The sequence below is a fragment of the Notolepis coatsorum genome, assembly GCF_963971535.1.
Source record: "Notolepis coatsorum genome assembly, chromosome: 20".
Lineage (NCBI taxonomy): Eukaryota > Metazoa > Chordata > Actinopteri > Aulopiformes > Paralepididae > Notolepis > Notolepis coatsorum.
Genome location: NC_140184.1, coordinates 29,260,381 through 29,284,881, shown reverse-complemented (window position 1 = coordinate 29,284,881; position 24,501 = coordinate 29,260,381). Strand labels below are relative to the sequence as shown.

Sequence of the window (24,501 nt, the reverse complement as noted above, 5' to 3'; positions counted from 1 at the left end):
AAACTGCAGCTCAAAGTGCTTCACAACAGAAAAAAGACGGGCATAAAATGAACACATAAAGTGCAGACATATAAAATATACAGCCATTAAACCAGTAGACGCGTATGGGAGTAAAAGAGAACCCGTTGTCGTTCCATAGAACTGTACATTGTCCAATACAGGCTGCAAATGGCTGTACTCATGTGTACAGCCTATGCACACTGATGAAGGCCAGATGGTCGAAAACGTTTTGTGCGTTACAATATTCCTTGAGTGCGGTCCCTACCCTTTTTTCTACTTGTGACAGCCTAAGTAGTGAAACATGTTTATATATTTATGGTAATTATTAAACAAATATTAATCTGACTGTTCATTAGTTGGGTTTCATTGTTAAATAAAAGAAAACTATGTGAAATGTATGTTTTTTTCTCTAAACATAAATGTCCACGCATTTATTTTGAAGGTTAAACGCCCAAACCGGATGTCAGTGTATTTCGTACCGGAAGTCTTATTGTAGCCTGAGCCGAGCTGCAGATTTTAAACTGCGCATCTCGCGACCGACGGGGGCATCTTGTTGTACCGTGTGAGGCGGCTTATAACATTGAAGATGGAAGACGTTACAATTCTGGAAGACGATACAAAGTTATTAGACGATGAAGCTATCGACGATGGGTACTTGGTCGAGGATGAAATTGATGACCCACCTCCCGTCGAGGATGAATCCGAAGAACCAGCTCAAGCGATGAACACCAATGGCGTTGATAAGTAAATTGAAAACGTTGTATTGTTCTTCCTCCTCGCCTGTGCGGCGCCACCGGCCAGCTAGCATGAGCTAAGCTAAAATGGACGCAGCTAGCTTAGTCGACGTTAGCTAACAAGACTAGGCCGACACTACTTTGGCGGTTAACGTTAGCTAGCTAAGCTACGAATAATGATTTTGTACTTGTAACCTATATAACTTGCGCTGGCTAACATCCGGTATCATTGTGCTAATACGTGCAGTGGCGTTTTTCTTGGCCATCGTAATTTCCCCCTTTTGATTGTATTTCATTCGATATTCGTCAGCTCTGCTACTTCGATCGCTAGCTAGCATTGTGTGGGTTAACGTGGTGCGCGGTGTGTTACTTGAGCTAACGCTATCATTTAAGCTAGCTCTAGCAGCAGGCCGCAGACCAGCCTGATCAGCCGACCAGAGTCAATATTACAAACATACTGCATTTGACTAACGTTAGTTAAACAGCCTGCAGCGGCAACGTTGCACATTGTAAAACTGCATGTTCGGGTTGTTGTGGTATCGACTAATGACCAGTTGTGGTTATTCTCTTTGTCTCACACGGTAGCTGTTTAGCCTGTATAGCATTACTTTAACTTAATCCTTTGTTCATCCCGTTCTCACTATGAATTGAAAATGGGGGACCCTGATGTAAACAAGACTAAAGTCTTTCTATCGTCTGCATCCCCTTAACAATTGTGTGTATTGAGCCGTACTGTATTGTACCCATTCTGCAATCTGTTAAATAAAGTTTTCATTCATTAGAGATGTTGATGATCCCGTTGATGAAACCCAAGAGGCAGAAGAAGAGACCCCAGATGCTGAAGGGACCCCAGACGCAGAAGAGACCCCAGATATCGATGGGACTCCAGCATCAGCTGATACCCCAGACGGCGATGAGAGCTCAGCGGCTGACAAGACCTCGGACCCCAAAGAGAAGGCTGATCTCAAAGACAAGTCCTTGAGCAGAAGAGGGAACCGCTACCACCCCTACAAAGACAAACTTGGTGGTGGCGCGGGAGACAAGAAGGGCGTTCACAGGAACCGGGTGTTCATTAGCAATATCCCCTATGATATGAAGTGGCAGGCGATTAAAGATCTAATGCGTGAGAAAGGTAATTTCCCCAGCGGCTAAGATGGTTCCTCTTCACCCCTCTTTCTCTTTAGCTGATCGGGAGTCCTTGACCTCTCTTCCTGTGTTACCAAATGGAACACCCTGCTGTAAGCAGTCATTAGATGTTCTTATTGGATGCATTATTGCAGATGGTAGAAAGTAGAGCTCTGTGATATTAGTTTACTGGAATTATTTAACTTTTCTATGGTGGACACCAATTTAGTTTGGAGTTATGTGAGTAAAGATGAGTTTTTATGGTATTGTCAGCTCCAAAATGTAACCTCAGACCACTAGCAGTATTGACTTATGTTTGTATATGATTTTGTTGCATCTGTTGTAAGGTGACACATGATTGTATGAATGAAACTATTGTTTTGTCATGCACTGCCTTTTGAACTATTGGGTTTTTAGCTCTTCAAGAGCCTTTTGAAAGGTGAGAGGACACCATGACTGGCATCTTGTCGACCAACTGCTCAATATTGAAGTCTTTTGAATTTCCCAGGTTGAACGTAGCTGTGTCAATTCGTTTGGCCTTGGCTTTTGGGTGTCTCAGTCGCTGCCCAGAAAGGCATGGTGTTGTCTGGTGGGATGTTGGTCTGGGCTGACTGTTGATCATTAATTGGCCATCTCCATCTGTAGCGGCGTTGCCAAGGCCGACGGTGAAGTGAAGACTGGCGACTTAAATCCATTTGTTCTCTTGGTATTTTTTCCTTTGTATGTCTCATGTAGTTGGTGAGGTTACATACGTGGAGCTCTTTAAGGATGGAGAAGGAAAGTCAAGGGTAAGTGATGTGGTCAACTTGCTGCACGAGGTTTTAAATGCCCTCAGCAGTCTTTTTTATCATCAAGTGCTCTTGTACTGATCCTCTGGGTCTGTTAATGATATGTTACTGAACTGGATGTGGGTTGTGTTTAGAGCCTGATAGATGGCTGTAGATTGATATATATATATCTGAAAGGGAGATGTCTTGTTGATTCTGGAAAACTTGAACTCATCTGAAAGTGTATATACTTTGTTTTTGTTGTCTTTTTTCAATTGGTGTCAACGTTTGTCCGTTTTGGCCATTTTCCAAAGGGAAATATGGATTGTGTGATGTCTTATTGATTGATCCTGATTGACTAAAACCTGACATTACAATTCTGTTTTTTTAATATACCACAATTCTCTCTTCAAAGGAACAAAACAATTTTTCTATAAAATAATGTAGATGTTTTCTATTGAACTTCCAGAAAAAATAACTTTATTCTCTCTCCTGCTGTTTAAGAAAACATATAGGCTTGGCCTACCTACCTCACATTGTTTTGATATGTTATGTCATAACATATCTTAACATGGTATATGAATGTATTAGTGTACCTGTGGATTTTCTACCTTAACTCTTTCAATGCCACGCCTGGTTTTCCGTTTTACCGCTTGAATGCCACCATCGGCGCCAATGTTAACGTTAATATCGCCTAATCTATGTTTTAAATTATGGCTATGTGTCTAATCTGCCCATCGCATTATCAAAGACTATGTTCCAGTCAGTGCTGTGAAGACAGATTGTTTTTTTATCGCGTCGTTTCCATTTCAGAGCAGTTAGAAAAGCCCCTGTTTTGATATAAAAAACAGCTCATTCTGGAGCATTCTATGAAAATCGTCTTTTAGTGGAATATTCCACAACGTTGATATTCGTCGGCCTTTTTATGAATCGTTTTCAAATAAACGCTAGATGATCAATATTATACGTGCACGCAAGCACATTACGGCCGCGCACTGATAATCGCTCCGTTGATTACCTCACGGAGTTTTACAGTGAAACCGAAAGAAGACATTTCACAAAACGGCTTATAACTTCATCAAACTTACTCTGATTATCCTACCACTGATAACATAGAGTCCTTACCTGACATCAGATGGTATCCAACTGGTATATTCCAATTCCTGATCACCATTCGAAAAAATCGATACGTGTATGGATCCAACGCGACACAGTAGATCTCTATGATCCGCGGGGATCTGAGGCTCCAGAATGAACTCTGGTAACCCCGGCTGGATCAGTGAACTGGAAAATGGAGTACCGGATTTTTTTCCCCATTCATTTTCATTGAGTCCATTCCAAAATCACTTATGTCATCTGGGAGACGACAGGGGCGCTTTTTTCCACAGTGATCGTCGGCGCCCCTCGGCTATACTCGGGTAGGCTCGGGTGATGCAATAATTTTTCAGATCGCAAAAAAAAAAAAAAAAATCAGAGAAATCTCGTGAGTGGCTAGCAACCACCTATAAAGTGGCACTGAAAGAGTTAATATTATTTCAAGTGTTCATCATCCAAATGTTAAAACCAAGTTTTAATTTAAATGCACAGTGCAGGTTTGTATATATAATGTCAACTCTCCGTAACCTGTCTGTCCCCCAACTGATCATATCATATTAGTAGACCAAACCCGTAATCCTTCAAAACACTCTAGTCCGAAGTGTCAATAACATGTAGTCATTATGTTTTTTGACCATATACATGTATGAATGAATTAATGATCATTACATTTATATAGTGCTTGCGCTCCTCACAATGTAGGGTGGAAATTCTAAGCATATATAGTCAAAAAGCCCTGCTAGTTCAAGATGGCATCCAAACATTGTCAATGTGCAGTATAGATTCAGAACATACTAAGCATGCTGGTTATATTATGTCTAGAATGGTGTTCACGTCTTGTTTGTTTCTAACTATTTGTTTCTTCCCTTTACTATGAATGCGTGTGCTTTCTGGATTCTCATGATGCTGCTTGGCCAGGGTTGTGGGTAAGAAGCTGAATCGTATCGTCTTTAACTGGTATCCTTTTAAAGTCAGAAGCTGGTATGGTCTCTGCATTTCATATCTCTCCTATCTCTTCAGTGTGGTGGAATTCAAAGATGAAGAATTTGTGATGAAGGCCGTTGATACCATGAACAAGCATGACCTAAGTGGAAGACCATTGAACATAAAGGAGGTAGGAACGAACAACTGAATAAAGCGTTCCATGCATGCGTCATTGATTGCTAGCTCAAAGGTTTCGTCACACAGTGGAAATTAAAAGTATCCATGGCAGTTTTCTACCACTAGTTAAAATTGGCGCTATAGCGCACCGTAGGAGAAAGATGATCCCTGAGAGTGCACTGGGGGCATGTAAACATGCCCTTGTGCTTAAATGGATTGGTCCTCAAAATCGAATAAGCTAACTGCCTTGTCAATCAAAGGAAGCCGGACTCATTACAACTTCGCCAAAAGTTTCAAGTTTGTTTATTAGTTGTCGCAATAAAATGCATGTACTTTACGGTGAAATAATTGATTCTGTATGAGCCCCCGAGAGTGCTTCATACAGTAAAAAAAAATGCACAAGTGAAACTTAACCCTTTATCTGCCAGGGATTATTCTGATCTTAATCCACTGTCTGCCAGTACTGTAAGTCTATGGAGATGTTCCCCTTCTTTGCAGGGCTATAACTTTTTAAATTGTATTGCTAAATTGACATTACTATGGCCCATTCAACGTCAAGTATCTATAGTTTAGGATGTAGCAACGTTCTACTTTTTTATTGACATATTCATACTAAAATACGGTCTAAAGTATAAAAATGTTTTTATTGTTTTCTGCAGCATTCTGCAGAACGTGATTTGTAGCCATAAATACATATTACATCATCAAATGTAGTTTGATACCGATTGACGTCAGATTAAAATTTTTAATTGTACAAGGTCCTAATCGTCATGCCTAATCATCTGCTGGTGACCGGGGGCGGTGGGTTTATAAGTCCGTGGCCGACGTTAAATCATTTATGTAGTCTGGGCGATGCATAGATCACAGCAATTTATATGGATCATAATGAGCAAACACGCTGAAACTTACCGCAGCTTCCTCTGACCGTTGGGTGGTCAGCGTGGAGCAGAAAGTTCACGATTATGGGATGTTGATATATGCGATCCATTTCCAGGTTGTATAATAATATATACGTCCAAATCATGTTGTTTATCGAGTTATTGGCAACGGATCGCTATCAGTGTGTCGCTCGAGTCCCGCGAGTGGCCGGACCGAATATGGATGAGCACCACTTCCTGCCACTCATTTCCTGTTTGGACGATCGGCCACCAGATGGCGCTCTTGAACCGTTGGAGAGTTGAGAGGAGATCAACAGGAGATCTCAAGTCTCTGTGGGTGAAATATGATTGACATGACAGATTTTTGAAATATTGATCTCAAAGACGCCTTACGGCGTCATTGGCAGATTACGCATGGCGGAGAATGACGTGGTAACACGTCATTGGCGAATAAAGGGTTAACACGGATCGGATATAAACATGGTGAGAGCAAAAAAATATGAAGTAGACATTTTTTTCAGCTTGTAGACTTTAGAAAACTGTTTAGTGGGGGGCGCTCGTGAGCAGCAACATGTAACACGCGTCCGGTTTGAGCTCTGCACGAAAGCCTTTAGACGTATATTAGAACTTGCTCAAATGGACTATAACCACTCGACAACATAAGAAACAGTTTTTTCGCAAAATATCTGTTAAACTTGAATGACAATCAACCCTCAGATGGCTAGCAAGGCCAGGCCTAAATCAACACGAAAGCCTCGGGCACTGTTGAGACCGGCACGCCCAAAATGGCTTCGCCAGGTATGCATTTCACCTCCATCATGCAAGCCATCAAAGACTCTGAACAACGGGTGATGTCAAAGATAGAAAGCACGGTGGCTATAATAACCACGGAACTGTATGCTAAGATGGGAGACCTCTCCGACGAACTACGAAGAGAAAAAGCTACCGTGCGTTCGGAACAACACAAGGCTATAGATCAGGCTAACCAAGATAGCAAGCTACAGCTATACAAGCGTTGGAAGAGGGAGCTAATCATACTCCGATAGAGTCGTCGAGCTAGAAACTGAGGTGAAATCGATAATCTGATATCGAACAACTAACGGCCAAAGCAAATGACCTTGAGTCCAGACAACGCAGAGACAATTGTCGGATAATTGGAGTAGATTAACGTTTTGGAGGTGCACGTATGGAAGAAACGGTGGCTAAACTGCTCCAAGATTCACTCAACCTGGATTACACCCCGATGATTGACCGAGCGCACAGGAGTCTGCAACCCAAGCCAAAGGATGCGGAGCCCCCGCGACAGATTGTGATCAAGTTCCACTACTTCCAGGAGAAAGTGGATATCCTGAGGAAGGCATCGACTCAACGACCCATCCACCACAACAAGAAACGGATCTACATCTTCCCAGATTACACGATGGCAGTAAGGAAACAACCCGCGGCCTTCAAGGTGGCTAGAGAGATGCTACACAGCTGCCTGAATATCAGGTTTGGTCTGCTGTTCCCAGCGACGTTGAAAATCACATCTCCTAAAGGGGAGCAGAAATCGTTCGACGACCCATCCGAGGCGGAGGATTATATATCCAGGCATCTGAAAACGAGGGAATCGAACAAACGGGGAGAAGGTATCGGCTAGCCTTGTTAGCCAGCTATCGCAGCTATCCCCACTGCCGGCCGAAGCCAGTCAAGCTAAACGTTATTATTATGACACCAGTTAACAGGTTGTTACAATGAATGTTTGTGTATATTGGGATTGTGCTATGGACTTGATATAGACATTAATTTGCAATAGCCACTGCTCGCTGCTAACTCTGATCCGGAGCGGACTGTGTATATGATATCTCTGGGACTGACTGATGACGTCGTATCTATGCGACCAATGCTCTCGGCATCTCGACTATTCAGCGGTGATGGAGGCTAAGAGGAGGTAGAGGGCGCTGAATTAGGGCTGGGCGATATGGAAAAAAATCATATCGCGATAACGATATGATAATGTTATCATATTTCTATCGATAATTATCGAAATTGTTAAGTATATATATATATATTTTTATATAAACAGATGTATGTTTATTTTGCAGAAATTCTTTGTTATTGCCGCCATCTTTAGTGTTACATCCCCTCACATTCCAGTTCTCAGTAGGGATGGGAATTGATAGGATTTTATCGATACGATTCCATTATCGATTCTGCTTATCGATTCGATTCTTTATCGATTCCCTTATTGATACCTGATCAATTTATAATTTACATAAATAAATTGGAAATGCAACAGAACTACATTTACATTTAGTCATTTAGCTGACGCTTTTATCCAAAGCGACTTACAAGTTCTGTACGACAAGCCATCAGGAAGGGCACAACTCTTATCAGCTGAGCAACAATGTTCAAGTGTTGAGTGCTACAGTGTTGTAGGTTAGTTTATTAGGACAAGTGCATGACAGTACGGTTAGTTAGGGTTAGATTTTTTTTTATTCAGATAATGGTTGAAGAAGTGCATCTTTAGTCTACGGCGAAAGATTGGACGTGATTCGGCTGTCCTAACTGGGGTGGGTAGCAGGGTTTCTGTTAGAAAAAATTGTTGCCGGCCTCAGTGTACGGTAGTTTTCAATCTACCGGTCAAATGAGAGACATTCCGGTCAGAGTTTATTGAGCTTAAAAACAATTGATAGGCAAAAGAATGACATCAAGGCATGTAGATTTATAATATTTTTACTTAAAACTAGGCTACTTTTGCGTATAAAGTCATTATATTCCAAATAAAATAAGTCCCGAGACTCGTGCTGCTGCCGACTTTAAATCAAATAGGTGTCTGTGGGCAGTCACCCGACATTAATAAACAGTCTGTTATAATCACATTTTTATGAGCTAACGAATTCCGTTATATTGGACATTTGTATTAATTATATCAAGCGAAGAACTGAGAAATTTGGCAGAGAGAGACGGCAACATTATCGTCGGTCTGCGTGACCACTAGGGCTGACCTTCGAAGCTTTTTTTGGCAATCGAAGCTTCAGGGCCGAGCTTCGATTTTAATTCGAAGCTTCGGAAAAAAAATGGATTTTTTTTTTAAGATTTTTTTATATATTTTTTTTTTTTTCTTATGTTGTGGGACTTGTACAGCACTTTCGTAAACGTTGTTGTTTTTAAATGTGCTCTATAAATAAAGTGGGTTGGATTAATTAATTAAGTAGCCCCTTTCGTGACTGACGCATCCAACAAGGTTTCACTCGGCTGTGTGATTTAATTCAAGGTGGATCGCTGTTGTCGTTTGAACAACTTCAGATTTCATGGGAACTACCAATCCCCCAAATCAAGAATGTTTAAGATGAATGAAGTAAGATTTTGATTATTTGAAATATGGCCTGTGTAGACTAAACTATGCACAGAATTATGTCAGTCTACAAGGTCCGGATTCTACATGGTCCGGCAATGTAGACCTTGTAGACTCCACTACAGACCAATTATCAGTGAATGTTCATGCATTTTTAAGAAGGGCAACTTCCACAAAAAAACAAAGAACTCACCAAAACATCTCAGTAGCACCTTATCTAAATGTTATATTTCATATATGGAGATTCATATTTATTTATGTATTGCATGCATTTCTACATTTTATTTCCTATTTTGTTTATTCATCCCAGTATCTTTCTTTCTTATGTGTGGAATTCTACAAGGTGCGCGCGCGCACACACACACACACACACACACACCTACACACCTACACACCTACACACACACCTACACACACACACAAATCGAAGTAAAAAAAAAATTGATTTTTTTTTTTTTTTTTTTTTTTAACTTCGCTTTTTTTTTTAATGTTCGAAGCTTGTGCCATCGAATCGAACGTTCGAAGCATTTAAGACAGCCCTAGTGACGACTCTCTCTCTCCACCTCCCAATGACTTATTTGCGAGAGTATGGCGCTGCAGAGCAGCAGATTCAGCTGTTATTGGCTCTTTTCTGGGAACCGCACAACAGCGCCCCCCACCCAACATTGAATTGAAAATGGCTGAATTGGAGTACTGCTGGAGTACTGCATTGTGCTGCTGTTGCTCCGGCTCTGCAGCTTCACAAAAGTTCGCACACCCAGCACTAAGCTCTCGCTGACAACGTCGTTGTCATTATTAGAAGCAACGATGAAACAAATCATGTAATGATTGTTTCGTTCATCGCATAGGCTATTTAATTTTAGCCTATTTTAATAATTCAAATAATAAAATTGTGCTTAGACTCGGGGAATTATTTTCACCGGACATTAAGACCGGAGAGATTAAATATGTAGGACTTCAACAGATTTTGCCGGTCAAATACCGGTAATTACCGGCTAACGGAAACGCTGGTGGGTAGTTCATTCCACCATTGTGGGGCAAGGACTGAGAATAGGCGACTTCTCTTTGATGACCCTCCCGGAGCTTGGATAGGAGTAGGTCTGAGGCGGCCAGAAGATGCAGAGCGTAGTGGTCTAAGCTGGTTAGAATAACAACATGCAACTTGACATTTCTGATTGTCATTTATTGTTGAGCTCCCATGTCAGAAAAATACAAAAACTGTAAAAAATAAAACATTAACTATAGCCTACACTTAAATAAAATAATGTATTTGAGATTCTCTTAAAATGTATTTATTTTTTTATTCTTAAACTAATTTAATCTATTGAATAACGGGTCGTTATTCCTCTGACTTCTGTCTCACACACACACACACACAGCTCCCTCCCCGGGCCCCTGTCCTATAAGGTATTGGCTTGTGTTGCTACACGGACACATTTGTATGTTGCACCACCACGGTACTTCCTGGCTTACAGTGTACAGACTAGTAAACAAACACTCCATCTCTTATTATATGTGAACTAAAGAGTACAAGGTTTACACAACAGCCCCCACCTGCTGTTTTATTGTATTTGTACCTGTACTATCCGCTGTCAGCTGTTTATCTCTCTTTGTGAGCTTGATTAAAACTTTCATGTTTTATTTTACTTATACTTTGTGACAGCTTACTTGAGCTGGATATGTATGCAAACGTATAATCTGTCTAATTTATTGTCTAATCATTGTTTGTTGGGTTAGTTTGTTTTTGGATGTCTTTTACGTATTATTGTGTTGTGAGTTGTGATGTTTCATGCTTGAAAATGGAAAATAAAAAAAATTTGATCACAAAAAAAGAGAACTTTCGTTTTTTTGGCTGGCTAAGTGGCCCAGTGGGCAAGGCGCTCGCCTCTAATGCAGGGTTCGAGCCCAGCTCTTGGCATTGCTACCAGCTTGGCTGGTCGTTCATACTAACGCAATTGGCAGTGTTAGGGGTGGGAAGCTGGTGGGTGGGCGGGCATCGGACGTTGTGGACAGCGACTCCTACGGGTCTGTTGGTGCGCCTGCGCAGTAGAATCAGGAAGCGACGGGGGCGGCGTGTCCCTCCCACGCAGACCCTCGCCGCTGAGAGATCGCGCTGTACAGGTGAAAAGATGCGACAGCTGCCTCCTCGTGTACCGGAGGGGACACATGATGCAAGGCTTGGTCCACATTGCAGCCGGCCTGTGGGAGGCATGGTCTAACAGCGTTCGAGACATGGGAGGGTAGAATTGGACGATGCGAAATTGGGATGGGAGAAAAAGTAGATAAAAATTGTTTAGTTTGAAATGTGATTAACCAATACGCAAGCTGTTAACAAGAAAAGAGAAATTTCTTTAACGAAGTCTGTTGCAGATTTTTTAAAACATTTTATTTGAGATAATTTGTAACATGCTTCTTCCTCTAGGACCCTGACGGTGATCATGCTCGGCGCGTGCTGCTGCGTATGGGTGGTGTGCAGCAGGGAGGTCGGGGACAGGAAGGCGGGCCAGGGGGGATGAACGTTCCCCCGTCCATTGCCAACAACCCCAACATCCCTCCCGAGGTCATCAACTTGCTGCAGGCCGGACGACTGGGCACCACAGTGTTTGTGGCCAATGTGAGGATACGCATAACTTATTGCCTCCTAAACTTAAGTAGAAATTATTCGGCTTGCTGGACAAAAGTATGAAGAATGTCTTAAGCTCGACGGCGTCGGTACCAGTCCCAAAATGACATCACGTCATAAATCAATCTGTCTAGACTATGACATAATGTTGCGTTTTCTTTCCTAATGTATCCAAGAGTAAACATCCTAACCATGTCACAACAGCAGTCGTAGTGTATATTTTCAGAAATACGTTTGTTTACCAATAGGGTAAAGTGTTATTAGTGATTTTAGTTTTTGAAATGTGATATTTTCTCTGAGATCCGCCATTTTGAATTAGCGACGTCGCCGAATGATAATGCTTTAGAGTCGTTACAGTCGTATGAGCACAGGGCATCTCAATGAGCGTTGAAAATTCGCAAAACTACAGTACCCAGCGAATTCTAGCTTCCTGCAAGCAAATGACTTGTGTATGATTTTATTTTATTTTTTCTCTATACTCTATCACAAAACTGAACGTTATTGGCATAGATTGGAGCGCAGTTAGTGTGTCTACCTTCTGTGAACATTTAGCAACCATCTGTGTTGAAATCTAATCCAAAATGAACATTTAGCAACCATCTGTGTTGAAATCCAATCCAAAATGAACATTTAGCAACCATTTGTCTTGAAATCCAATCCAAAATGAATATTTAGCAACCATCCGTGTTGAAATCCAATCCAAAATGGCGGAGCCATATCCACTCTTAAGAATCGAACTGTACATACAGTAGATTTCATTTTTCATTCTCGATGCACACCTGGTGATACTCAATCCAAATTGAACTCTGCCATTTGAAAGAGGAGATTTGGCCCGATCCATAGATGTGCGAGTTGGCTATAATAAGGTAATTTATAGGCCTCATATTTTTTTTTTTTTTTTTTGATATTTTTGCACAAATCTTACAAATATTCAAAGATATCTTTCAACAGCATAATATGCAAATTCCAAGATTTTCTTTTTCATATAGACATATAAAACATACAAAAGACTTATACAGACATACCAAAAACAGACATGGAAATTATAAAAAATACTTACAAAAAAAAACATTACTATATGTGCATATATAACCAAGATGCATATACGTTAATGCATATACATACATAATACAATATAAAGTATAGGTACCATCAGGTCAGATCCCATTTTTCACATTCATCATTGATAATACTGAAACCCCACCTTAATCATTCGTCCCCAGACCGTTCAGTCAGGTGTAGAAAACTGTCCCATACCTCAGCGAAGATATCCTCTCTTCCTGCGACTCTATATGTCACCCTTTCATATGATGCTGTCCGGAACATTAGTTCCATCCATTCTTTAAAAGTAATATCAACAGGTGATTTCCAATGTCGTAATGCAATTCTACATCCTGATATCATGGCCATTCTATACCACATTCCCCGGTATTTAGGCAGTTTAATCCCTTTCGGTACTATACCCAAAACACATGCCATTGGGGTGTTATTTATCTTCACATTCAGAACCTTACTTAGGAATATCACAATTTGATCCCACATTTTCCGGACCTTCTCACATTCGTATAGCATGTGTAGTAAAGTGCCTGTCTCCTTCTCACATCTCCAGCAGATGTCACTGTCCCTTAATTTCAGTCTGGCCAGTTTACTACGCGTCCAATAGCTTCTGTTCAACACTTAAGTTGTGATTGCGCCTCCGGAGAGAATTTACCCCATTTGGACACCAGCTTCTCCCACATTTCCTCAGTAATATCCTCACGTACATCGTTCTCCCAGCTCAGCCTCAGACCCGCCAACTTGGGCGCATTGTATTCTCTTATAACATCATAGAATCTTGACGCACCGCCTTTCCTACGCCATCCTTTATAAAATATTTCTTGAATTGCAGTAATCGGGCCACACTTTGGCCCTCCCATTGATGATGATATACAATGTCTAATCTGTAGGAATTTATAGAAGTTTTTATTATCTATACCAAAATCCTCTTTAATATCCTCAAAAGGTAAAACCCCATCTTCCCCGGCTATATCACCTAGTACATGTATCCCCCTTTTAATCCAGTCGTCCCATATGACTGATTTCTTACCAATCTTTAGTTGCTATATAGCCTACGTTCAATTAGTTGGTTACACCTCCGTGATCAATCGCGCTCTGAAGTTTCTCATAGTTCGCTCGGCTTAGTCCATTATTTCACATCCCATGGGGGTGTTTCATTACCTATATGGATAATCATGCACGAGCATAGACCGTAAGAACAATGGTATCTATCAACACGGAGTGTGCGTATGACCTGTGCACGCACAGTTGATAAATCCCGATTTTTCTGTGCGTAGAGACAATTCTAAATTCCTTGCGTAGGAACAAAAATGGAACACTTTCTACGCATTATTGATAAATGAGGGCCCTGGGACTTTCTGTCTTAGGTTTCATACTGGGACCATTGTCTGGTCCCCTTGTCGTCCTTTTCTGCTACTTTCCTGTGGTGTCCTGCCACCATACTGTGGTGTGCCACATATGCCCTGGGGTATCCTGCCATTGCCAGGAATATAAAGGGACTAGGGATGGGTGAGGTCTCTGCACTCACTATTTTATTGTGATTCACAGGGTCCAGATTTGATTTGATCAGTTATGCCGGGGTCACACAGGGTGCTGGAGCGCCGTGACATGTCTATTCTGGAGCGAGTAGGACCCTGCTCCTCTGCTCCAGAAGCTTTCTCTAGGCTTTTGATGTGGAGACCTAGCTGGTAACGGCACAGCTGAGATAGAACAGTAACCTCCAAATCACATGTGGAGCCAGTTTATATATTTTTTTTTGCGTCTTCTCACGTTGCATATTATTTTAATTGGACATAATGCATATATACCATGTGGTCAGCCCAGGGTTTCCGTTAGAAAAAATTGTTGCCGGTCTCCGTGACCTGCAAGATTTCAATCTACCGGACAAATGAGATTAATTCCGGTCATAGTTTATTGAGCTTTAAAACAATTGAATAAAGAATGTCATCCTCAAGGCATGTAGATTTATAATATTATTACTTAAAACTATAGGCTACTTTTGCGTATACAGTCATTAATATATTCCAAATAAAATAAGTCCCTCGATACTCCGTGCTGCTGCTGACTTGAAATAAAATAGACCGCGTATGTGGGCAGTCGGTCCGACACTAAACAGCAGTCTGTTATAATCACATTTTTATGAGCTAACGAATTCCGTTATATTGGACATTTGTATTAATTATATCAAGCGAAGAACTGAGAAATTTTGCAGAGAGAGACGGCAACATTATCGTGGGTTTGCGTGATGTATATCTCCACCTCCCAACGACTTGGTGCTGGTCATAATGTCCGGTGAAAACAACTCCCTCCAAGCACAACTTGACCACCCGAACCGTACCAAAACAGGCCAAAATTAAATAGCCCATGCGACGAACGATTCATTACATTCGTTTCATCGTTGCTCCACCAAGCAGCCGGTCCAACAATGAAAGCTGTTATCAGCGCGAGCCGGCCGCAGTTAGTTTGCAAGAAGCATCCAGCTGCAGACCCGCAGAGCAGCTTTCCAGGTCTGGGGACCGCACTGTGCCAGCAAAGCTGGTGGGTTCTGTGGGTCTGCAGCTGCATGCCTTCCGCAAATCCAGCAGCAAGCTCTCGCTGAGCGAAGCAACGACAACAAACGCAATGATTGTTTCGTTCATCGCATAGGCCACCCAACTCCAGCCCATCCAAATACAATTCAAATAATCAAACTGTGCCCAGAGGGAACTATTTTCACCGGACACTATGACCGGAGAGATTAAATATGTCGGACTTCAACAGATTTTGCCGGTCAAATGCCGGTAATTACCGGCTAACGGAAACGCTGGGTCAGCCATTGTTCATTGTTTCATATGACAACTGATAGTTAGTAGGGATGGGATTGAATATTAGAAAATTCGAATATTCTATCCCATATCTAAATAAAAAAAATTCAAGTATAATATACTTGAAAAAGACCGGAAAGGTCGGTCGAAACGTTGTATCCACTGCTATTATTTTGTCAATTAAAACACCTTGAAGCATCAAGTGAGTTGCGAGCCCCGCTTTGTTTTAAAGTAGTGGGACTAGGGGTGCACCGATGTATCTGTCGGGTATCTGTATCGGCCGATAAGTGCCTTGTTGACTGCAATCGGCCGATAAGCTCGAATGTGCCGATGGCAATAGCCTATAAATATCCATCAATTTGTGTAGCGTCAAGACAAAAAAAAGTTCACTCGTGACCTACCTGCACAACGCCGCCCCCGGCCCACACACAAGCTACTCCATCAAAGTTACTACTTATGATTAACAAGGCATTCGTTTTGTGGCATTGACATTATATAGTTAGTGTTACACGTTCATAACATCAGCATATTTACCCGAACGTAGCAAGCGTTCATACTAGCTCAGTTCCTTCCGTTGCTCACAGAGCCCTGAGTTTTACCCATTCTGCAATTTGTTAATAACGTTTTCAATCAGACACATGTATAGAAAGGCTTTGTTTTATTATAACATTAGTTGCAGTAAAATCATTATGCCTCATTTAAGTCATCCTGCGGAGCTAAACGTCGGCCGCGCCGTGTTCTAGAAAACCTCTGTCGTCAAAATCAATGGCGGACAAAAGCAGGAGTAAAAAATGCAACACGCTTGCCGATTGGTGGTAACAGCAGAGGCGGGTGCAAGCGGTGTGTGACGTAATTGGCAGAATCGACTGTCAATCAAAATGTCATTGGTTGAGACAATAGTATCTTGCTGCAGCCCAGCAGGTAGACCATGCTGGGAGAACTAGTATCTAGCTGCAGCCCTGCAGAACATACTGGGAGAGAGATAGTGCTATTTCTTGTTTCCTTTTTTTAAGTAAGTAAAGAGGCCTATGTTCATATCGGTGAGCACAATTTGTAAGACAAATATACAGTAGTTTCAAAAAATAAAAATAAAACATCGGTATCGGCCGATTGTGTTAGTTGAACAATCTGTATCGGTGGCAAATTTTCATATCGGTGCATCCCTAAGTGGGACCCTCTCCAAGACGGGGTCACCTCAGGGTAGTGCCAGCAAATTAATGCATATCCATACACCTTGCGTGAAAACCAACTATCTGTGCCTAACGAATGTTACCCTACATTATTTCATTCTTGTTGAGTGTAAACGTTGCTGTTCTGCTTTTTTGTTTTGCAGTTAGATTTCAAGGTGGGCTGGAAGAAGCTGAAGGAGGTGTTTGGCATGGCAGGCGTGGTGAAGCGTGCCGACGTGAAGGAGGACAAGGACGGGAAGAGCAGAGGGATGGGAACTGTTACCTTTGAGCAGGCGCTTGAGTCTGTACAGGCCATATGTATCCTACAGAGTTGATGATTGCATATAAAAACGCAGCATGTGTATATACACACGAACACACATTCTTATGGTTTCCAGTTTTTGCACTCTCTTTCCCCTTGACTTTGTTTTCAGCCATGTTCAACGGTCAGACGCTGTACGACAGACAGATGCATGTTAAGATGGTATGTTGTGCTTTGGGGGGGGGGGGCACTATTATTATTCTTCACCTGTAGTGCTGAATGTGATTTCTTTTTTTATATACCCTTTTACCTATTTTCTGTTGTGTTACAGGATGAAAAGTCTTTTCCACCTGATGATTTCCGTCAAGAAAAAGCACCTCAGTTGCCAAGTGAGTACAGTGTCCTCCCCCTGTCATTGATTCATACTTAACGCATGTCTATGATGATCCAATGGGTTTGACATGGCGCTCTGCAGAGGTATACATTTCTAGAATTAATTAAATTCACAATGTGCCTCATAGATTTGTAGATCATCACATGAAATGGTCTACAGCCTTTTTTTATTTTGAAATATACAAATTATTGTAATGATGTGGGAAGATGTCCAGGCTGCTAATGAATGGTACCATTGCTCTTTAGTCTTTCTTTTGTATTAACAATCGGAGTCCTTTCCGTTCAACCAAAAAACATTTCCCCCAGTGTTTCTGATATATTGGAAGCAGAAAATGCAAACATTTGTATGTAGCATGGTCATGGAAGTCTGTGAGGGGCATATTGGATTAACTGAACCGTATTGGGGGGGGGGGGGATACATGTGAACAGCATGTAGTACTAGCCATACTTTAGATATGCATGTGTACTTGTCAATAAGTGCTTTTATCAATAAGCTTGAAATGGAGTGCGAACCTTCATGTACAATTTTTCATTCTCCCAAAACTAACATTTCCAATTGTTTGCCATTATTTGGTTAGTTCATGCTCTTGCATGTTCTTGGTATCTAGGGACATCTATGGATCTCAGGGGGAAATATTCCCAGTGTCAGAAATATTGTGTCTGTTACTAGGCTTGAGTAAATTGAAGTGAACCAAAGGAGAATATACTTTTTTTTTTACCATGAATAACACCATGCTCAAATTAAATTGACCAGACGTGAGCTCATTCAGCACCTTGAGATCACGTGTACAAAAAATCTAAGCAAATTAATAAAGGGCAGAGAGTTTTGTAGATACAGTACTGAATTCTGCCATCCGGACACATGCAATTTGAAATATGATTATAGACTATCAGGCCTATAAATGACTGTATTATGGCCAAGTCGCACATCTATGGATCGGGCCAAATCTCCCCTTTCCAATGGCAAAGATCAATCTGGATTTAGTATCACCAGGCATGCAGCAAAAACCGTGAATGAAATCTACTCTTTTATAATGTACATTCTCCGCCATTTTCCATCGGATTGCAACGTAATTTTTTTGCTAGACGTTCACTTAACAGAAAGGTAGAGAAACTAACTGCGTTCTAATTTATGGCAATAACGTTCGTTCGACCTGTGAGATATGACTCCGAAAATAAAGAGAAAAAAAACTGAAAAAGAAGTCTGATGATTGACAGGGGCTGGCTTGAGCTGGGAAGTGTATTTTTTAGAAAATCGAAAGCCCTGGGTCTCTTCTCTCAAAAGACAAGTTGGGTTACACCAAATCCTCTCGTCAAGCCTTGCCTTTCTCCCACTCTATGCCCTGAGATTTCTATAAACTGATATTTCACTAACACTTAAAATCCTTGGTAAACAAACATAGTGCTGAAAATATACACTGACTGCTGTTTTGGAAGAAGAAGAAAAACGCAACATTAATTCATACATTCTGTAGAGATGGATTTATGGAGTGATGTCATTCTCGTACCGGTACCGGACCACTCGGGCTTAGGAGGTTAAACGGAAAATGTTTAAAAACTGCTTTTCAATCTCTTCCAATGAAGAGTTTAGTCTCGACACATTGCTCTATTACTAGGGTTGTTAGATGGTCTAACTTTTTTTTTTCTTGTGTAGGGGGCCTTGGGGGCATTGGTTTGGGCTTGGGACCAGGGGGACAGCCCATCAACACTAACCGTATTGGAGGAGGAGGAGGTGGTGGTGGAGGAGGAGGAGGCGGCGGCGGCATGGGCTCCATGGGGCCTGGAGGTTTGTTAACCTTCCCAGGGCATAATGCACAACATCACATACCATAAAGATGAGATCAACATTCATTATACAGCACTGTGCAAAAGGACGAGGACTGCAAGCACTGAAAAGGGAGTTTTTCCTTAATGTGACCTCAATAGACCTCAACAGTTGGCATAAGACTTTTGCACAGTACTGTACATTGCAATCAAAAAACGTCCAATGGCGCTCCAGTAAATACATTTTTAATTTTGCATCAGCTCTTGGCACCGCCACACTTAACCTGGCTCATTCCATGACCCCACTGCAGTGATGAGATCACAATGATTTGAAAAGCAAAGTTGCAAAACAACGCACAATTACTGGCCCTCACCTATGGACTGTCCAACTGACTTGACACAGATACCCCAGAGATTAGTCGTGTCTTTATGTCTTGTTATGTAAATATCCATATGTAGCTATTGGCATGGATGGACCACTGGGTTTTATGCAATGACCAACTGGCTGACATTGTTACCTCACAAGTAACTTGTGTTGTCTGTGTGTCTTGGTTACATAAACATCCATATACAGTATGATGTCGGCATGACCAATGGGTTTTATAGACTGACATACTGACTGGGTTATCTCATAGGTTATATCCCTTGTCTTTAGTGATGTAGACATCCACAGAGTATGTACCTATTAACATGGATGTACCTTTTATTGACTGGCTGACAGATTGTCATAATGGCCTCTTAGGTTATATGCCTTGTCTGTGTCTTAGTTACGTAAACATCCATGTACCCATTATCATAGATGGACCGAGCAGGTTGTGTGGACAGACCTGGACACACTGACCTCATAGTTGATGCAGATGAACTGCTTTGCTGTGTCTGCTGGAGGTATGGATGGTCCAGGTTACGGTGGAATGAACCGAGCAGGAGGAGGAGGTAGACCTCTCTCTCTCTCTATGCATTAATGGAGCGGTGGAACCACCTTGAGCTTTCTGAGTGTGGCACAAACACTGCCAGGGTCTCCAGTTCTCACCGTGGCACAAACACTGCCAGGGTCTCCAGTTCTCACCGTGGCACAAACACTGCCAGGGTCTCCAGTTCTCACTGTGGCCACATAGAAAAGTGTCATTCAATCGCTGTACTTCAAGGTGCTTTGGATTAAAGCATTCGTCACGTGTCACATCATGTGACATTATATCCCACGGTTGATTTAGCCATCCCATTATGATTGGCTTAGCTAGATTCTAACGAGTTCAAACATGTCCTGATAATGCCCTTGTAACCTAGCAACACCTTCCCATGTTTTACCTGCACACCAGAAAGAAATGTGTATTAATCTGTGCCCGTGTCTGGTTATTCTACAGGTATGGGTGGAGGTTTTGGTGGGATGGACAACATGGCCAACATGGGCGGCTTTGGAGGTAGAGACATGGCACCAATGAACAGGATGGGAGGTAAGAAATCGCTCTCAATGCCATGGTGTGCAGATAACTTCTCAACATCAACCTTGTGATTATTTCCCCCCACATGCACCATGTTTACGTTACAAGAAGTTACCCTGTGTCGACTGTATCCTGTATGAATTGTATATAGAGATAAAATTGTCTGGTACGTTTTGTATCTCCTCTTGTCTGCAGACATGTACCGGGCAGGGATGGGTGGGATGGACAGGGACTTCGGCCGCAGTCAGGACATGTCAATGAGCCGCGGGTTCGGGGATTCATTTGCAATGGGTACGTATACTGTGTTGATGTGAATAGTGTCTTCATGTCGTTTCATCCATACTAATGACCCATCAGCCATAACAACGCAATGCATGTTCGTTTGGTTGGGGGGCACTATTTGTTTGTATCTGCTCTAGCGTGTTAGTGCACTCCGCTGGTAATCACTAGATACCCCACGGTAACCACAGTATCCTGATACAGGGAGTTTGGTGATATAAATATAGCAAGTCTGTATATTGTGATATATCGCAAAAGTGAAATGAGTTAAAATGGCCAAATTTGTTTTATTAAACCACAACCAAAGATCACTGTGCTATTCTATTTCATACCTGGTTGCACTGTTTTAATGACGCCACGTGCACATGTGTTCCCTCGTGTGTGCACAGACTAAAGACGATGCCTAATTGCCTCTAGGAATGGAATGTAACACATTTCATTCACAAGTTGTGTGAATGTATCTGAGGACATATTTGAACACACCTGACGACCTGAGCTATTGTTATGCAAAGTAGCCAGGTGGGTACAAGTAGCCAGGTGGGTACTTGGTGAGTTGGCGCATCAGTAGAGTGCACCGCATTCCTGTGTGCACGCATGTGTGTGCTTCTGCTCACAGAGCCGGTTGCTCGGCGTGCAACCCCGTCCCATGACCAACGCACCCCTGCTCACAGCAAGAAGGTCCTGGGTTCAAACCCCAGCTGGAGGCCTTTCTGTGTGGAGTTTGCGTGGTTTTCCTCTGGTTACTCTGGTTTCCCCCGCACCACAAAAGACATGCATGCCAAGTATATCCTGCCGTTGTCCTTGCATACTGGCATCACAACTGGAGTTGGTCCCCGGCTGTCCCACTGCTCCTAAACTAGTTGGGATCTGTCTAATGCGGAGGATGGGTTTCTCTAAGGGGATTCATAAAAGTATGCATTACATTATAGCCTGTGCCACCGGTAAAAATAAGAGTTGCACAGCACTCCTCCACTTGCTGTGACATTTATTTAATGCAACAATTTTTCACACTCCTTTTTCTTTACCAATTTCATTCCAGATTGTCAACAACGCCTCAGTGTGTGTGTGTGTTCTTAGTCATTTGTTTTTACGTCAACATGCACCACCAAGAGGATTTTTAGAAGTAATGCAATTTTGTACAACTGTAAGGGGAAAAACACTTTTTATTGTATGCTCATGCATTGAAATATCAGTGCTCATGCATTGATATATCAGTGCTCATGCATTGATATATTGGTGCACCAGTGTATCGATCGAATATCACAGAAAATTATTTATATGCTTGATATAATAGATCACCCCATGCACACACCCCACTAGTAGCTATATGATGTTGTGGTCTAATGTGTGCTGGCTTGCATTCTCTCCTGTAGGAGGAGGTGGTGGAGGTTTTGGAGCAGGCATGGGCATGGGAGGAGGCATGGGGTCTGGATTAGGTACATCAACATCACATCACTGTTTCCCCCCCTCCCCAATACCATACTGAACCCAATCTCGTGCAAAGCTTCATTTAACATGCTATGTCTCATTTCTTCAGCCATGTCATGCATGATTACTCTGATCATTACAGCTATGTTTCACTTTGATGTGGACTTCAAAGCCAGGAAGCATTTCAAGCTGATCCAATATTTCCTAGTTCAAAATAGCAAAACAACAATATACTAAAGTATAGGAGCTTTTGAACCAGAGGGCCTTTTTCCTGTGGTTGAATAGTACCTTATTTACATATTTAAGTGAGGTGGGGATGCATGTAGCATTTTCATTGGCTCAGCCAGATAGATGTCAAACTGAAATATCTGGAACATTGTACCACCTTCAGTTGCTGATCTGCCATTATTGACTATGTGTAAAAGTGATGGTTGTGGGTGCCTGCATAAAGGTAGAGGGGCTGTTTATAAATGTGGGACTGGACTGACAGTGGATAATTAGAGGGAGGAGATGAAAAGGAAAATGGCCTTTGTGCGATTTGGTTAAGAACGACACGAGGGCCGGAGAGTGGTTCATTCTCTTCGCTGAACTCATCGTCTCTTAGTATTAAAAGTCCCATTCATCACCCCTAGTTATCGGCTCAGGAACTCACCGGCTTAGTAATGAAAACAAATGTTATATTCTCTGTGCGTGTGTGGATTCCAGGTAGTGGGATGGGCACTATGTCTATGGACCGTATGGGCTCCAGCTATGACCGTATGGGCATGGCCGGCATGGAGATGAGCCGGGGCTTTGGAGCCTACGGAGGAGGCGGTAATGGAGGAGGAGGAAACATGGGGCGTGGCATGTCTGACAGAAATTCAGGAGCCAAGGGAGGATGTCAAATCTTTGTGCGAAATGTAAGTTCAATGTACTTAACATACAACATCCCCCCCTGAATTACTTTCATGAAGTGACAGTGATCGCCTGGTTTCCCCTGCTTTTGGCTTTGTTTATTTTCTTGGACTGGAGACATTTTGACTGATCTTCTGAAAAAAGATTAAACAGGGATGGGAGAAACGTACAAACTTGCTATTTGGTAGTCACTGGGAACTATTCAGCTATTATTTGAAGATCTATTTGAGTATGACCGTTGTGAAGTCACTTTCCATCCCCAATTATTACCTTTTATAATACTATATTTGTGTATAGCCATAATAATACATTTATAATACTATTTTGTGTATAGCCATAATAATAATAAATAAATAAACAGATTAGAATGAAAAGAAAAACATGGCGTCCTTTCTCTGCACAATCCATGCTGTTCCTTCATATTGTCTCCGGCTAGTCGCCACAAATGAAAGCAAAGTCAAAGGTTCCGGTTTGTGAAAAGCTGACTGAAGCTCTCTGAGATCTACTTGAAGTGCACCGTGGAGTAAAGTGTGCTTCAGTCGCCTTGTTCAGTTACGAGATGTGTAACTTTCTGGCTAACTAGCCCATTAAGTGCTTGGACCTTATTGCGCCTCAAATGCAGGGTGTTTAACAAGTGACTGTACTGTGTATATAATGAAGTTTCCTGTATTATGTTGCAGCTGTCCTATGACCTCACTTGGCAGAAGCTGAAAGAAAAGTTTGGCCAGTGTGGTGAGTCTCTTTGTCAATAAGATCCCAATCTTTACTGCCCATACATTTAACTTAACTCAAAGTCCCCTCTGCATCTGCCATTAGCACATGGACTATGGATATCTGAAAGGGTTGGATTTGTCAGCGTTTTAACTATTAACCGTGTGTGTGTACTATAGGCCAGGTGATGTATGCGGAGATCAAGATGGAGAACGGGAAGTCTAAGGGCTGTGGTACGGTGAGGTTCGACTCTCCAGAGAGTGCTGAGCAGGCCTGCAGGATGATGAATGGAACCAAGATCAGCGGGCGAGAGGTGGATGTCCGTATAGACCGCAACGCTTAAGAGCCTCAGCCCCTCTAGCCGCAATGTCCACTCAACTCTCAAATGTCCACCCTCCCCAATGATTTGCTTTTTGTTTTGTTTTAAAAACACACTTATTCATTGTTTTACAACTGAATACATGCAACATTTTGTTATATCATACCTGTTTTTTTTTCCCTTCATTTTTTCCCCCCTCTCTCTTTTAAACTTTGTTTTGTAAACCCTTTTTAATCTGTGGGTCAGTTTATTCGAACAAATAAACTTGTTAATTTTTAAATTTGGTGGTTTTAATTGAATTCTGCTGACATGAAGGTCTAGGT

The 24,501-nt window shown here is 41.9% G+C and overlaps 1 protein-coding gene across 1 annotated transcript; it reads left to right on the top strand.

The window, feature by feature from the left end:
- Nucleotides 1-504: 504 nt before the first annotated feature.
- On the top strand, nt 505-24,458 carry myef2 (myelin expression factor 2). Its single transcript, XM_084337377.1, has 16 exons — nt 505-744; nt 1,517-1,866; nt 2,595-2,647; nt 4,640-4,647; nt 4,742-4,835; nt 11,460-11,651; nt 16,854-17,007; nt 17,124-17,173; nt 17,283-17,340; nt 18,999-19,130; nt 20,470-20,559; nt 20,743-20,838; nt 22,200-22,262; nt 22,960-23,153; nt 23,829-23,880; nt 24,039-24,458. The coding sequence occupies exons 1-16, from the start codon at nt 587-589 to the stop codon at nt 24,200-24,202; spliced, it is 1,908 nt and encodes a 635-aa protein (XP_084193503.1). The 5' UTR covers nt 505-586; the 3' UTR covers nt 24,203-24,458.
- The last annotated feature ends 43 nt before the right edge of the window (nt 24,459-24,501 follow it).